The sequence below is a fragment of the Protomyctophum bolini genome (assembly GCF_963924005.1).
Source record: "Protomyctophum bolini genome assembly, chromosome: 11".
NCBI classification, from domain to species: Eukaryota; Metazoa; Chordata; class Actinopteri; order Myctophiformes; family Myctophidae; genus Protomyctophum; species Protomyctophum bolini.
In genome coordinates, this window is record NC_137872.1 from 34,854,753 (window position 1) to 34,868,991 (window position 14,239).

General features: G+C 44.2%; 1 protein-coding gene across 1 annotated transcript in view; it reads left to right on the plus strand.

The window, feature by feature from the left end:
• Positions 1-3,782: 3,782 nt before the first annotated feature.
• Positions 3,783-14,239, plus strand: part of spop (speckle type BTB/POZ protein) — a gene marked incomplete at its 3' end in the record, with an annotated part of 56,575 nt that continues 46,118 nt past the window's right edge. Inside the window, 4 exon segments of the mRNA XM_080775161.1 lie at positions 3,783-3,878; positions 6,170-6,306; positions 11,569-11,602; positions 11,605-11,712. Of these exon segments, the coding sequence (XP_080631287.1) occupies positions 3,837-3,878; positions 6,170-6,306; positions 11,569-11,602; positions 11,605-11,712 (321 nt within the window). The 5' untranslated portion in view covers positions 3,783-3,836.

Sequence of the window (14,239 nt, forward strand, 5' to 3'; positions counted from 1 at the left end):
CACAAGCTTGTATAGATCTGCTATTTTTAAATAGCTAAAGCACGACGTAATGCTATAACACCAAAAGGGGTTCCCGGCCAAAATGGGTTAACACTCATGCACCCCAGAGGAGCAGAAGGATGTACAGTGTAGTAGCTGTGCCTGTCGTGGTGTTGTTAGACGACCCTTCATTCCGCCGCGGGCCGCCGGCGGCCTGTTGAGGTGCCAGTGAGTGACGGAGGGTGTTGGAGTGAGAGGGCGGATAATATGGTGTGGAGGGGAGGGGGGGGGGGGGGGTTGAGACTGGCCCACAGCAGAGTGAGAGGAGACTCTCTGTGTAATGAATATAAATGGGCTCTCGTGGTATCGCTCTCCTCCTCGTGGTATACTGTACAGTATATACGGTATACTCCTGTAGATACTATGAGTATACAGCATACTCCTGTAGATACTATAAGTATACAGTATACTTTTCTTTGGTATAAGTATATAATTGTGTCCTTTGTTCCACAACACGCCTGAGCTGAGCTGTCTGTTTTTGTCTGTTTGTTTTGTTTTTCCTGTCTTGTCTTTGTCATAAAATGAAAAAAATCAATAAAAATATTATTGGAAAAAAAAAAGTATACAGTATACTCCTGTAGATACTATACAGTATACTCCTGTATAGCTCTGATCTGAACGGGAGCAGTGGTGGAACGGGCACTCAAATGTTTTACTTAAGTAAAAAGTATGCATTTAGTTACTTTCCGCTAAAAAAACATCTTTCTTTCTTTCTTTCTTTCCCTTATTTCCTCTCCTACACGCCGGCAGTCGTGTAAAGTAACTAAGTGCATTTACTCAAGTACTGTACTTTACTTGAGTATTTCCAATTTCCAATACTTTTTATTCTACTCCACTACATCTGGGATCCAAATATTGTACTTTTACATCACTACATTTATTTGAAAACTTAGTTACTATTTCGGCCATTTGAAAATAGTCTTATCTACAAGCTCACAATGCGAATGTGTCGGCTATCGGCTTGAAATTATATATTCATTCACATTTAACATCCCCGAAATGGGACATTCTGCACAATGAGTACTTTTACTTTTGGTACTTTAAGTACATTTTTATTTACTCAAGTACGTTTGTTAATTCCGGACTTTTACTTGTAACAGAGTATTTACTCAAGTGAGTACTTTTTCCACCACTGCATGCCGCGGCGTCCTTGTATCTCCGCCTCCATTCTGTCAGATTTGTGTCTGCGTCTACGTCCTTGTTGATGATCTGCACGACAGCTCCTCCCCGTCCTATCCAGAGGACACCTGTCTGGTGCTGCTTGATCAAACACACTGACTATAACACCCTCTCACCCGCTCCTTATTCAGTGCCAGGTGCTTGAAAAGGGCCTGGACTACATTTGGCACCCACCACTACTGACGGCCGTAAAGATGACTTTAGTGGTGACTTTGGTCGCCTGCTAGCGACCTTACTAGCGACCTATAGTCGTGATTGGCTGCCTCCTAAGCCAATGATGGTCTGAACGGCATAAAAACCCATACTCTGAACGCCGCAATGCGGAGCGAGTGGCAACAGAAGCTAACGGAGGCTAATGTTATGAGTAACTAACTGGAGCTGGAGGACAACCATAACGAAACCCAGTGAGTGAACCAACAAAAGAACTTCGGAAACAAACCGAAAACGGGTGCTATACAAGAGCTCGTTGCACCTGGCCATTATGACCGAGAGTCATTCTTGTTTTGCTGAAACATTCCCCAACCTCCATTATACCTTCTGCTTTGTCTATTAATGGCCGCTGGGGGTTCAACGCTACATTATGACAATATTTACTTTCTCAGTGCCTCGTGCTTTATCGCAGTCACATGACACATTCAATACCTGCGGGGGGGGGGGGGGGGGGGGGGGAGGGGTTACACCTCCAGCTTAACATCTCCAGCTTCTCTGAGTCGTTGCTGTTGATGCTCTCCTGCCACCGTGTCCTTGATATTTTGTCATGAAGAGAGAGCAAGAGAGAGAGAGAAAAAAATGCATCATATTCTTGTTAAGTGTCACCTGGGTATATTTAGAACGCTGCAAGGCTGTTAGCGAGGCTGCCAGTGTTGTCATGTTTTCTTAAAGTGATTCCCGGTGATTACTTGGCAATGACAGCAACCTTTAAGCGACAGGATGCAAAGACAAAATGGTGGGAAAATGTGGCTTCTGAATGGAGCCCTAGCAAAGAGACACACACGCGCGCGCACACGCACACCCACGCACGCACAAACTTGTGCGCGCGCGCTCACTCGCTCACATAGACTATAATTAATTGCCAGGAAGTCTCAGGTAATTTAAATTGCAAATCAGTGCTGCCTTGTTCTCTCCAACTTCAGTGATTAATATTTTATTGTTTTACTGAGCGAAAATGCCACCAGTGTTTTTCATCAGATACAAATAGCAGGAAAGGAAGGAAAAAAGGGGGCACTGAATTTAGCGAGATCTGATGCACATGCAACTGGATGTTATCTCTGAACATTAATTAAGCCGTGTCTACGTCTGAGGCTGTGCGCGACTTTGCGCGCGCGCAGCTCGCTCTTCATCTCCCACCCGTCGCGCTCCACTTCCCTTCCGTCCCTTCCGTCTGAAGTTTCTAACCGTCCTTGTCCACTCTCACTCTCATATCGCTATAGTTTCTTGCTGAGTTTTTCGGTCCTGAACTTCCCTTTCAGTCGGCCACCAATTAAGCAGCAGACGGGACCAGCTGTGGGGAGACATATTAGGGGGGGGGGGGGGGGGGGGGCAGGTTCGAATGAGGAAAGGCCTCAAGAGAGAGAGAGGATATGGGACAGAGACCCTGTCTGTGCCGTGACTCGGATATTACGAAATGCACGGCGGAGGAACGGCAATGACAGATGAGGGCGGTGGGGGGGTTGGGACCAAACTGTTAAATTGCCAGTTTAGATTTTTTCATAAGAGGTGTTCACTCTCGAGAGACCCACAGCAGACGTACATAATAAAGGAGAAAGGAAATGAAAGGGAGAAATAATGAGTGGATGTGAGAAGGTGGTGCCACCGTGACACGGTGCTGTATAACGCCTGGTTTATATACTTGGCGGTTGTGCATCGTGTTGCACGCCTAAATATAACTCGGGGCTTATGCTGTAAATCTCCCCACGCTAAGGAATTAATAAAAAAGACTGGCTTTGACCTTTTCTCTCTCTCAATATTATCTTTTGAAAGTTATGCGTGTGACTGTGCGTGTGTGTGCGTGTACGTAATATACAGGATTATGTGTGTACACAAGTGGAAACTGCCGAGTTGAAATGAAAGTCTTTAAGTCTTGTCCTCACTTTAGGGTTCCGGTTCATGGGCCTTCAGCTTGGCTGTCGAAGCAACACGCTCTATTCAGAGGGAAAAACAAAAGGGCAAAGCCGCAGATGGATAAATGAATACCTTTTCCTCACTGAAGCAGGCTGCAGGGTGTGCTGCACTTTTAACGCTGCAGCCCTTGTTTTGAAAGCAAATTATTTCAGAGCTGTTACAGTATATGTCCTACTTACTGGGAAATACGGCTCAATTAGTACCTATACCTAATTCAGTTTGGATATGCCTTGACACATGCAGTACATCCACATGCATGCATGCACAAATACACACAGATTTAGAGACAGTGCCATTCACGCACGCACGTACGTACGTACGCATATTATTGAGTAAGAAAGGTCTGTGTCTGTGTCCTTCGTGTAGGATATTTATTTCTCTTATTTCACGTTTCTGTGTCCTTACAGGGTGCCTGTTGCATTCTGGATGTGTTCCTGTGTTGTTCTGGGAGTGCCTGTGCCACTTCTTTTGGTGGGGCATTTCCCTACGCCCCGGGAATGTCCAGTGGCCCCGTTGCTGAGAGCTGGTGTTATACTCAGGTGAGGAACGGAAGGTGTGTGTGTGTGTGTGTGTGTGTGTGTGTGTGTGTGTGTGTGTGTGTGTGTGTGTGTGTGTGTGTGTGTGTGTGTGTGCGCGCCTGCGTGTGTGCTCGCGCAAAGCATAACAAACTCATGTGATGCGATATTCTATGAAAGTTACGTTATCCACACGTCGTGCATTACTATAGCACAGGTGGCCCAGTGGGAATGTAACCTCCAACCCTGGCTAAAGGTTATATTCTTTGAGCTAAGGAGAGACACACGTGTGTGGCTTTAGCCATTATGTGAACAACACATATACAGTTAATTGGGTAAATAGCATTATTATTCTAGGCCAGCCTATAGTGTCTTAATTGGGTTTTGTTGAAGGGATGGTATATTATACGAGTGTACACCACTAGAATGGCATTATTATCACATTCTATTTTGAACTTCTATTATATCATATTTTGGTAGAAACTGTTAGCCTTGACAGTTTAGTTGCCATCTTGAATACAAGTCATTGTAAAACTAGGTTACATTTCTGAACTGCACTACAACAGGTAAGCATATGATGTTACACCTGGGGCCATTTGCACCACCTTACACTATAGTTCAATGATATATTTTTTGTGAAGTCATGATGAAAAATATAAAAAAAGAGTATCTCAAGTTGTATTGCTGTACTTCAAGATATTTTGACGAGAAATGTGTTTTAATAGGCATTTGGTAAAATATACCTGGGTTTAGTGATGGTTTGACAAAAGTTAAGTTTAGTGTTCTATGCGGTTAAGCGTTATATGCCGTATTTATTTAGCAAAATGCTCATTTCCATGCTCATGGTCCCCGAACCAGTGCGGATAGCTGTCTTTATTTATGTGTGGACGGCGTGAAGCAAATGCACATTGTATTTCAATTGTATATTTATGATGCTGATGCTGACAAAAACGCCATACTGTACGTCTGCTTCAAGAGCGATGGATCGACAAATCCACCATGGAGCAGTGCGCATCGTTGCACTAAACCCGTGTACAGGCATGCAGAGATTTCACAAACCGAAGAGTTTTCATATATAGATTTTATAACCTATACGCGTGATATATGACGCATGGAGTGAATGCGTGGAACAAAAGTATCAAGGCTGTGGTGCGCTTCTCTGTCTCCACCTTAAAGTCGGCATGTAATTACTTTTATGGCTAACTTTTTTTTGCTAAGTTTAGCTCGGAAATGACGGTGTGTTTTGATGTAACCAATCACAGCATCCGCTGACTGCACTGATCGGAGTGCATATATCACAGCTGAGGGGCATGAGAGACTGAGAGACACAGAGAGAGGAGCAAATAATGAGGCGGCGCGTTTGTGTACTGCATTGCTTAATTATGTACTGTATTGTGGACCTACTTTGTGATATTGCGCGACACAAGATGTCCTTAGTTGAGTACTAGACACATGTGACCAGATTTGACTGAGAGACTCCCATCGCGCAAATTCCAGCTTTTCACCATGCGTTTAATGAGGTAATAGCACAGGCAGACTCTTCACATAGTACTAGAGCATGTCTGAAATAAGTGTCGGAGCTGAAATCGACATGTAAACATGAAATAAATGCTTAAACTAGGTGCTAGGTGTAATGTTAGAGACAACAGAAGTGAACCTTTCAAGCCTGTTTTCTCAACTCGCTGTTTTCTGCATGACATCACTCTATAAGCCATATCTCCAAAACTGGTGGGCCAAACAACCAATATGCCAATTTAAAGCTATATGATTCCCTGCTTTCATATGACATGAAAAATAAATTAAAAAAAAATCCAATAGCAGTCTCTCAGTCAAATTTGGTCACACATTTGACATTTCCTTAGTTAAGTGCTAAACCATGGTGTTGAAAGCAACGCCGTGTTTGTGTGTTTGAGCCAGTGCAAGGTTAAGAGCTGCTGGTTTCCGATGGCAGCCGCCTGTTAAAAGCAGAGTATATGATGTTTTTCATTGATGATGTCCCCCCTTTCTTGTCATCTCATCTTTCTGTCCTTGGGGAGAAAAAAAAAATCTCTCTTTTTGCTGTTGTTGCCTTTTTTTGTTTTGTTATGATAGCCTTTCTTCTCTCCTTCCCGTTTGTTGTCGGTGTTTATTAAGATGAAAGGCAGTTTTGATGTACGGTTTTGAAGTCCTGACTGACCAAACACCACTCTGGTCCATATACTGTAGAATTTATATAAATATATAAATAAGGAGGTCTGGTTTCATCCTGTGCCCCTCCCCCCCCCCCTCTCTCTCTCTCTGGCCGTCTCTGTCGGTCTCTGTGTCTCTCTGCCCAGATCAAAGTGGTGAAGTTCTCCTACATGTGGAGTAGATTGTGGACCATCAACAACTTCAGCTTCTGCCGTGAGGAGATGCGGGAGAAGTCATCAAACAGCTCTACCTTCTCGTCTGGAGCCAACGACAGACTCAAACGGTGAGTGGAGGCAGCTGGGCATACAGCGGCAATCACAATGCAGCTGCTCAGTAAAAAACCCAACCAGCTTTTCTGGATATCGCGACGGTCTCAAGTTCACTTCAACCACGTGAACCCAACCCTATTAGTCCAGATTCTTAGGGGAGTGCAGGGGTTTAAAGTTCTCACAAATCAATCTAAAAAAGCACCACATTTGGCCTAGTTGTAGCCCAGGGCATGCTATAATGATGCAGCGAGGGCGCCCGTGGTCACCTTTTGGGGTTGCCATAGCAGCCAATCCAATATTGGCAGCGTGAAAGAGGTTTTGGCTTTAATCTGATGAGATACAAATACACCACTTTGACCATTAGAAACATCTTATGCGTAGATTTATGATGATGGGTGTGTCTGGAGTCTGAACCCCTAATGAGTTTTACCTTAAACGGTTCACACATTTGGTCAAGCTGGGTGTCTATTTTAATGCGTTTTGAGCGTTAGACATGCATTGCAATGCTCAGTGTTCATGTGCAGTTATACTCCACGAGACTGGATAAGGTGAACAAGGTACTGTAATAATACAAGTAAAGTGCTACTTGTAGTGAGTAATGAAGGGTACAAAAACCATATAATTGTAAATGTGCAAAAATGGCATCAGTATACAGTATACAGACAGAACTGGTGCAGTGAATGACCATAGACTACACAGTAGGTCGCAGTAGTTCCCAAACTGTGGTGCGTGCATCCCTTGTGGTGTCTTCTAGGGGGGTGCGGCGCGACATAAAAAGGCTAATGGTGGTGCTATGGTTTTATTTGAAATATATTAACATATTGTGAGAATATGCTGCTGCCATATTCGGGTTCATATATGTGGACGATGAGGAAATGTATGTCTCTCTCTATAGCTTATGCAATTTCTATTTCCATGTTGGGGGGGGGGGGTTCGTCAGCTAGGTCAGGAGGTAACAGGGAGGTGCATGGCCAAGAACCACTGGACTAGGATATAATGAATGCATTTTAGAAATGCACCTTCCCTAGGGGCACGGTGGCACAGTTGGTAGTGCTGTCGCCTCACAGCTAGAAGGTCCTGGGTTCGATTCCCGCTCGGGACGCTGTGGGTGCTGGCGGCGTGTTTCCTCCTCCGCGTCATCAGTGCCCATACCCGAAGGCGGGGTTGGCGAAAGGGCCTTTCTGTGTGGAGTTTGCATGTTCTCCCCGTGTCCCCTAGGGTAGGTATACCCTCACAAAAAACATGCAGTAATCCTGGTCACTAAACTGCCTCCCCTTGGCCAGCCGGGGCGCCTGATGGAGGGGAAAGGAACTGGTTGGAATAACGTGTTCCTTCCACGCGCTACGTCCAACCAGGGAAACTCCCCCCCTGTCAGGTGTAAAGGAGCAACTTGGACACTCAGGTATGAAGGAAGCTTGAGTTGAAGTCCGTTGCTCTCCCCTTGTCCCCCATATATGGGGGACTAGGTTGGTGGAGGGTGTGTAGAGCCCAGGATCACATTAGATGATTGACACAGGGGTGAAAAATGGGTTACAAAATCGTGGGATAAAAAATATATTAATAGAGAAATGCACCTTCCCTGGCTCATTCACGGAGGGTATCTGACTATCTGTCTATACATGTTTGAACCAAAAAAAATATATATACAGAATATATAACGGGCACCTCTGCAGGGCTCACTGGTCCCAAGTCCCAAGAGGAGATATTTCCGTATACCAAATGCTTTGTTTAGCAGCCGAGTCGAAAGGATTTCAGGCTCTTCTGTGACACTTTCTCGGCTGTCTGAGGTAGTACAAGCGCTGCCCATAGCCTTCCTCGGCACAGGATGTAGATCTTTTAATTTGTGGGGTGTCTGCTGCCGAAGCTGTTGAGTGTCTTCTTCCTTTAGGTATAAAGAGGTGAGAAGAAGTGCCCCGCTTGTTAACACATGCACCAAACACAAGCACATTAATGATCTAGCAGTATTTGAGTAACATTATCATGTAAAATGTGATATTTATAAATAAAATAAATGACAAAATATCATACCTTCGCTGTGTCACATGTTCACAACGACCATGTACTGTATACAGCATGTTTTTTAAGGGTGCGGTGTGTTTTACCTGGCTTTGCCTGGGGTTACACTGTAGCCGGTCATTTATGCCAATCTACAAGCTCACAACGTATCCATGTAGGTCGTAGTTGAACAATTTCTTTATGTTTTTCAAAATAGTAAAGAAATGGCGCAAGATAGGGCCCTAGGTGTAGAGAGAAAGAAGGAGCACCATTGACAACATACTTTTTTCAGAAAACTCTCTCTCTCTCTCTCTCTCTCTCTCTCTCTCTCTCTCTCTCTCTCTCTCTCTCTCTCTCTCAATTAAATTCAATTCAAATTCAAATTAGCTTTATTGGCATGACAAAACGTACGTTTACATTGCCAAAGCAAAAGTGGAACAAAACAATCAAGATTAAACAATAAAATGAACACGTAAACAGAGTTGTGTTACATTAACACAGTAATACTCTCTCTCTCTCTCTCTCTCTCTCTCTCTCTCTCTCTGTGTGCACATAGTCACAGATCACGCACTGCCCACCCAGCTATAGAGAGACTTAATCTATTGATCTGCGCAACGTTTCTAATCTAATGCATCTGCCGACATCACATTTCTGAACCTGTCAATTCATTCCCGTATTTAATTTGCAACTGTGCAACATTCTGCATGTATAGGTTACCTATACGTCATATCTTTGTGCACGGTGGCACATGCTTAAAAAGAACAGATCTACAGCTAACACCATGTACCATATACTGTGTCGCAGTGGCGTGCACAGACATTTAGAGGGGCAGGTGCTCAAGTGAAAAGAATGGCACCTTGTGCAGCGCGTGGAACCGGCCAGTTTATAGATTTATAGATTGTGGGGCCTAAATAAGATATTAGAAGCTTTTTTATATCAAGAATTGATCAAATTGATCATTGGTCCATATGTACAAACTCACAACTGCCGACGGCTATTTTGGTTAACTTCTTATATTATGCTTAAACATGTAGCTATAGGTGTAATGTTAGAGACCACAGAAGTGAACCTTTCAACGCTGTTTTCTGCAAGACATTGATCAAATTGATCATTGGTCCATATGTACAAACTCACAACTGCCGACGGCTATTTTGGTTAACTTCTTATATTATATGGTCCTGTATAAAGTATGACTATACGTTCACACCCATAACGAACCGCACCGTGGTTGGTTTTTGGAAACGAACCGAGTTCGGCGTTCTCAGCCGGACCATAATATGGTCCGTTTGTTTGATCCGCACCAGAATGTGAACGCACGCTCACACCCGCCGGAACCAAAGGACTGAGCGGACCATGGTCCATTTTAAACTAACCAAACAGCCCCGGTGTGAAAGCGCCCTTTAGAAGACATCGTTTTGAATCGGCTTCAGTTCTTAATAGGTAAAGCCTGAGCTGTACTTATAGTTGCATGCAGATGCACCGAAAATAGCAGATCTACAAGATCAGGATTTTTGAGCTTGTAGTTGTGCTATTATCAGTGAGTATGAATCAGCGTTAATAGCAATGATGTGGCCTTTTTTTCTTTTTCTTATTTTTGGGCTTTTTTGCCTTTTATTGATAGATCACAGTAGGTAGACAGGAAACGGCGACAGAGATGGTTGGGGAAGACACACGGCAAAGTTCGTCGGGATCGGGATTCGAACCCGCGACACACTGTCATGCTGGATTACCAGCCAAGGTGCCTGGACCGCTAAACTGGCCCAGGCCACAATGAAGTGGCCTTCACGCAGAAATGAATGATATGTCAGCTGCAGAGCTCTGCTATCTATACAGGAACACATGATAAATACCTCCAATGCCTATATATCTCGTTGTCCCAGGTGGTGCAAACACACTGTGGAGATAGGTAAGAAATCAGAAGAGCTGGCAGTGCATTGTATAACCACTTACGTCGCGATTCGACGCAATTGTGAGCTTGTCGATTTATTACTATTTTCAGAAAGAAAACAGAAAACACACTATTATAGAGCCCTGAGGGACTCCGGTCAACCATACAAGTGGATTAGCCTGTTTCACACATTGATAGTGTCCCTGCACTATTCCAATAGTTTTTGACAAGGCCATTTAAGTGAGACAAGTATTGAACTCATTGGACAGTTTCCTGCTATCATTATTATACAGTATTGACTGGTGATGACCCTGTTTGGCTGATATTGACCGGTCCTGACTGTGTGCAGAGTTCAGAGGTGGTTAGTTCCTTGTTCCGTCACCTCACTCACCGGCAGTATACAGGAAGTGTTTCTGCATTTCCACTCAAGGCTGCATTTCCTGCGGTTTACTAGGTGGTTCACTGGCCAGCTTTATCTGGAAGGAATAGAAGTGTATAGGATGCTTTTTCTAAGTTTGGTTTAGAGTTCGAGACTTGATTTATGCTTAGTTGCGTCTCACACCAAAGATTGCTGAAACTACAAGCTCACAGTTTGTTTCACTGCGGCGTGTTGTAACTTGTATAGCCTGCGTGTGCATCCCTCACGACTGCCGACGACTATTTTGGTTAACTTCTTATCTCTATGGTTCTGGCCAGTTCGAACCCGGGCTCCCCCAGAGTTAGTGTCGAAGTGTCCTTGAGCAAGACACTGAACCCCTAATTGCTCCTGATGTGTAGGTTGGTGGTGCCTTGCATGGTTTCCGCCGCCATCGGTGTACGAATGTGTGTGTGTGAATGGGTGAATGTAATGCACAATCTATGTGAAGCGCCTTGGATAAAGGCGCTATATAAATGCACCATTTACCATTTAGACTGACATACAAGCTTGTAGATCTGCTATTTTAAGCAACAGTAGAAATCAGGCTTAAGGCTATAGGAAAGCGAGTGAGGGATTTGACGCTTCGTCAGAGCTCAAGAGCAACTTCACCCTGGAATGAATGAAGACGTGTGACGTGAGCCTTTTAAAACACAGCCCCGATAACCACTTTTGGCTGGCTGAGCTGGCTGAGCTCACATGCACTGTATAGTTTTCTCATGGGATGAAGCCAGCAAAAAGAAAAATGAGATGTCAACACACAGGCAACAATGACAACAATGGCCTTTGCAGTATATAATATAATAATAATAATAAACTCGAATGTTCTCCCATCGGCAGCAGACGCATAGACTGTGCAACAGTTGAGCAATCACTGCATCACCTACAGAAAGAACATTGCTGTTGCAGATGCCAAAAGAAATGCAACCAATGCAACACTGCATTTATTTCTATTCTCCCTCCCCCTCTTCTCCTCAGGTGTTTACGTGTGAGTCTGGACGAAGAGAAAGACTATACCTGTCCCTTTACCTGCTCCTGGTCGGCTGTCCAAAAAGTGAGGTTCGCGCCAAGTTTAAGTTTTCTATCCTCAACGCCAAGGGAGAGGAGACCAAAGCCATATGGGTGAGAGACCTTTATGCCTTTAACCAAGCCCTTCTGCATATAGCACTCTGCTGAAAACACTCAAGCACTCCATCACTCATTTGCATTAATTCCTTTCACTGAACATGCAGCAGTAATTTTTTTTAGTTCACTCATACTAGCAAGTTGAAGACACATCATGAACTGTCTCGGTGGTTGAATGTTCTGGAAAAGACCTCGAAAATGTGACTTAAAAACCAACAAAAAGTTGAGCAAGCTTCAACTTTTCTCCGAAATTAAATGAAGCGTTCATTTGTTTTTGTTTCAGCATTTCCACTAACCTTCTCTCTCTCTCACCACAATACCTTTTTGACTCACTCCTTCCTCCCTTTTTTATTTTCCCTCAATATGGCTTTTCACACGGCAGCAGTGTACTGTAACTGGCAACGCTTGGTTGTTTTGTAGCTTTTGTACAGTTGCTGTATAATATGAAATGCAGCATAACTGAATAGAAGTCTTGTGTTCTCTTCCTGCTACAAAAAGCCACATTTTTGTGCCGAAACGATAAAGGAAGAAACGTCTGGGAAGTTTTGCAGGTTTAAACTTTTCAAAGTCCACCGTCACATACCTGCGTCACTGGGTTTGGGTCAAATCTGTACGCATGGCGTGGAGCGTGTCTAACCATTCTGAACGGGAACCCATTTTGGTGTTGGCACCATGTTATGCTTTAGCTATTGAAAAATAGCAGATCTACAAGCTCATAGCGCGCCACCGAGTGGCGCGCTACGAGCTTGTAGGTCTGCTATTTTTGAAAAATCGAAGAACGACTGACATTTTTAGAATCTGATCTCAGGTCAGAATGGGTTATTCAGACCAGTGTGTGTCCAGTGGAAACCTCGTATGAATCTGATCTCAGGTCAGAATGGGCTAATATTCTGAGCGTGTCTAATAACGTGAGGTGTCGATAGCCATATGGAGCATGTGTAATCACCGCAGGTTGGATTCATCTCCGCGTAAATATATAATTCAGAGTAGCGCGGGGCAATTTTGATTTTTAATTAAAAAAAAGACCCAACCTTTTTTTCATAAGTCTTCGTCCGCTCGGCCGCTTCTCTCTCTCTCTCTCTCTCTCCCCCGCTGAAGGAGTTGGAAACGAACTCGCTTCCAATCTCTGCTTATTTTTAATTAGGTTATGTTATGGGGGGAGCAAAAGCAAACTTGTGTGTGGAATTGAATTAGCGAGGGCCAGATGTGACCGCTTCCTGGTTATCAAGCTTTCCTGGCTGCCTCTTCTCTCTCTCTCTCTCTCTCTCTCTCTCTCTCTCTCCCGCTCCACATTAGCCTGCAGCATATACACCAGACACGCAGAGAAGACATGGAGAAGGGAGATAGAGAGAGCATAGGTACATGTACAGCGAGAGAGAGAGAGCGAGGGCTCACTGTAAAATGTAACTCTAAATGTAACCATTAGGTTACATATACTGCATGTGCGCTCTCACAGTTACAAATCAATCAATTAACCCATTTTGGACTGATGTCGATTAAAAAAAAAAAAAAAAAGGCTGCTAAATCCTAATAGTTCTCTGAAAAAACCATGTTTCTATGTCAGTTGTGCTCAACCTTTCTCATGTCAACGACCCCCAGAATTATCTGTATTGCCGGGCCACGGACCGGACCCCCATCTCAAAATATGTTGTTCCAGGGAATATTTTAGTTAAACATGTTTCGCTCTGAAATATATGTTCAAACATTTGGCACCACATTTTCACAACTTTTCAAAAATAGCAGACCTATACAAGCTCGTAGCGCACCACTCGGTGGCGCGCTATTATTTTTATTTTTCAACCAGCTAAAGCATGACATAATGCTTAAAACGCCAAAAGGGGTATACCCCGCCGGAAATGGGTTAACACAAAGGATTTGACTGTGTTGGAGGTATTGGGGGGGGGAGGGGGGTAGGGGGGTTGAGTGGTGGAGTGAGAGCGGATTATGGGAGGCGAACGAACGCAGCAAAGAGAATGTTTACAACCCCCCGCGGTGCAGCTTTGTGCAGAAAGGGAAATCATTTTCCCCCGCTCAGAAACACACTTATATACCGTGTGAACTTGACCACCCCTCGCTCACACACACACATACACACACACACACACACCCGTTCTTACCTCCCAATCACTCGTTTGCTCGCTCTCTCTCTCTCTCTCTCGCTCACTCAACTTTCCTCCATTGCCGACTTTGTCGATGTCACTTTCTTTTTGTGCATAATTCCTCTTTGTTCCACGTTCCACCCAACCTCCCGGTGCTTGAGCTGCATTCTCGCTTTTTCCACAACAGCCAATATATACGACGTGAACACGGATAGCCTTAGCCGCCGGTAATGGTGCGTATAAAGCTTGCTCTGCGGGCGCTTCTATGCAGGTGGTTATATGTGGTAATGGTATGGTGGGGGGGAGAGGATTTGCCTCTAGTCTGCTATGAGCAATAAACAGTCCTCAAAGCTGTTTTCACTATATGCCACATGGCTATTTCCTGAGCGTTTTCCCTGCCTTTTAACCTGTTTGGGCCTGACGTT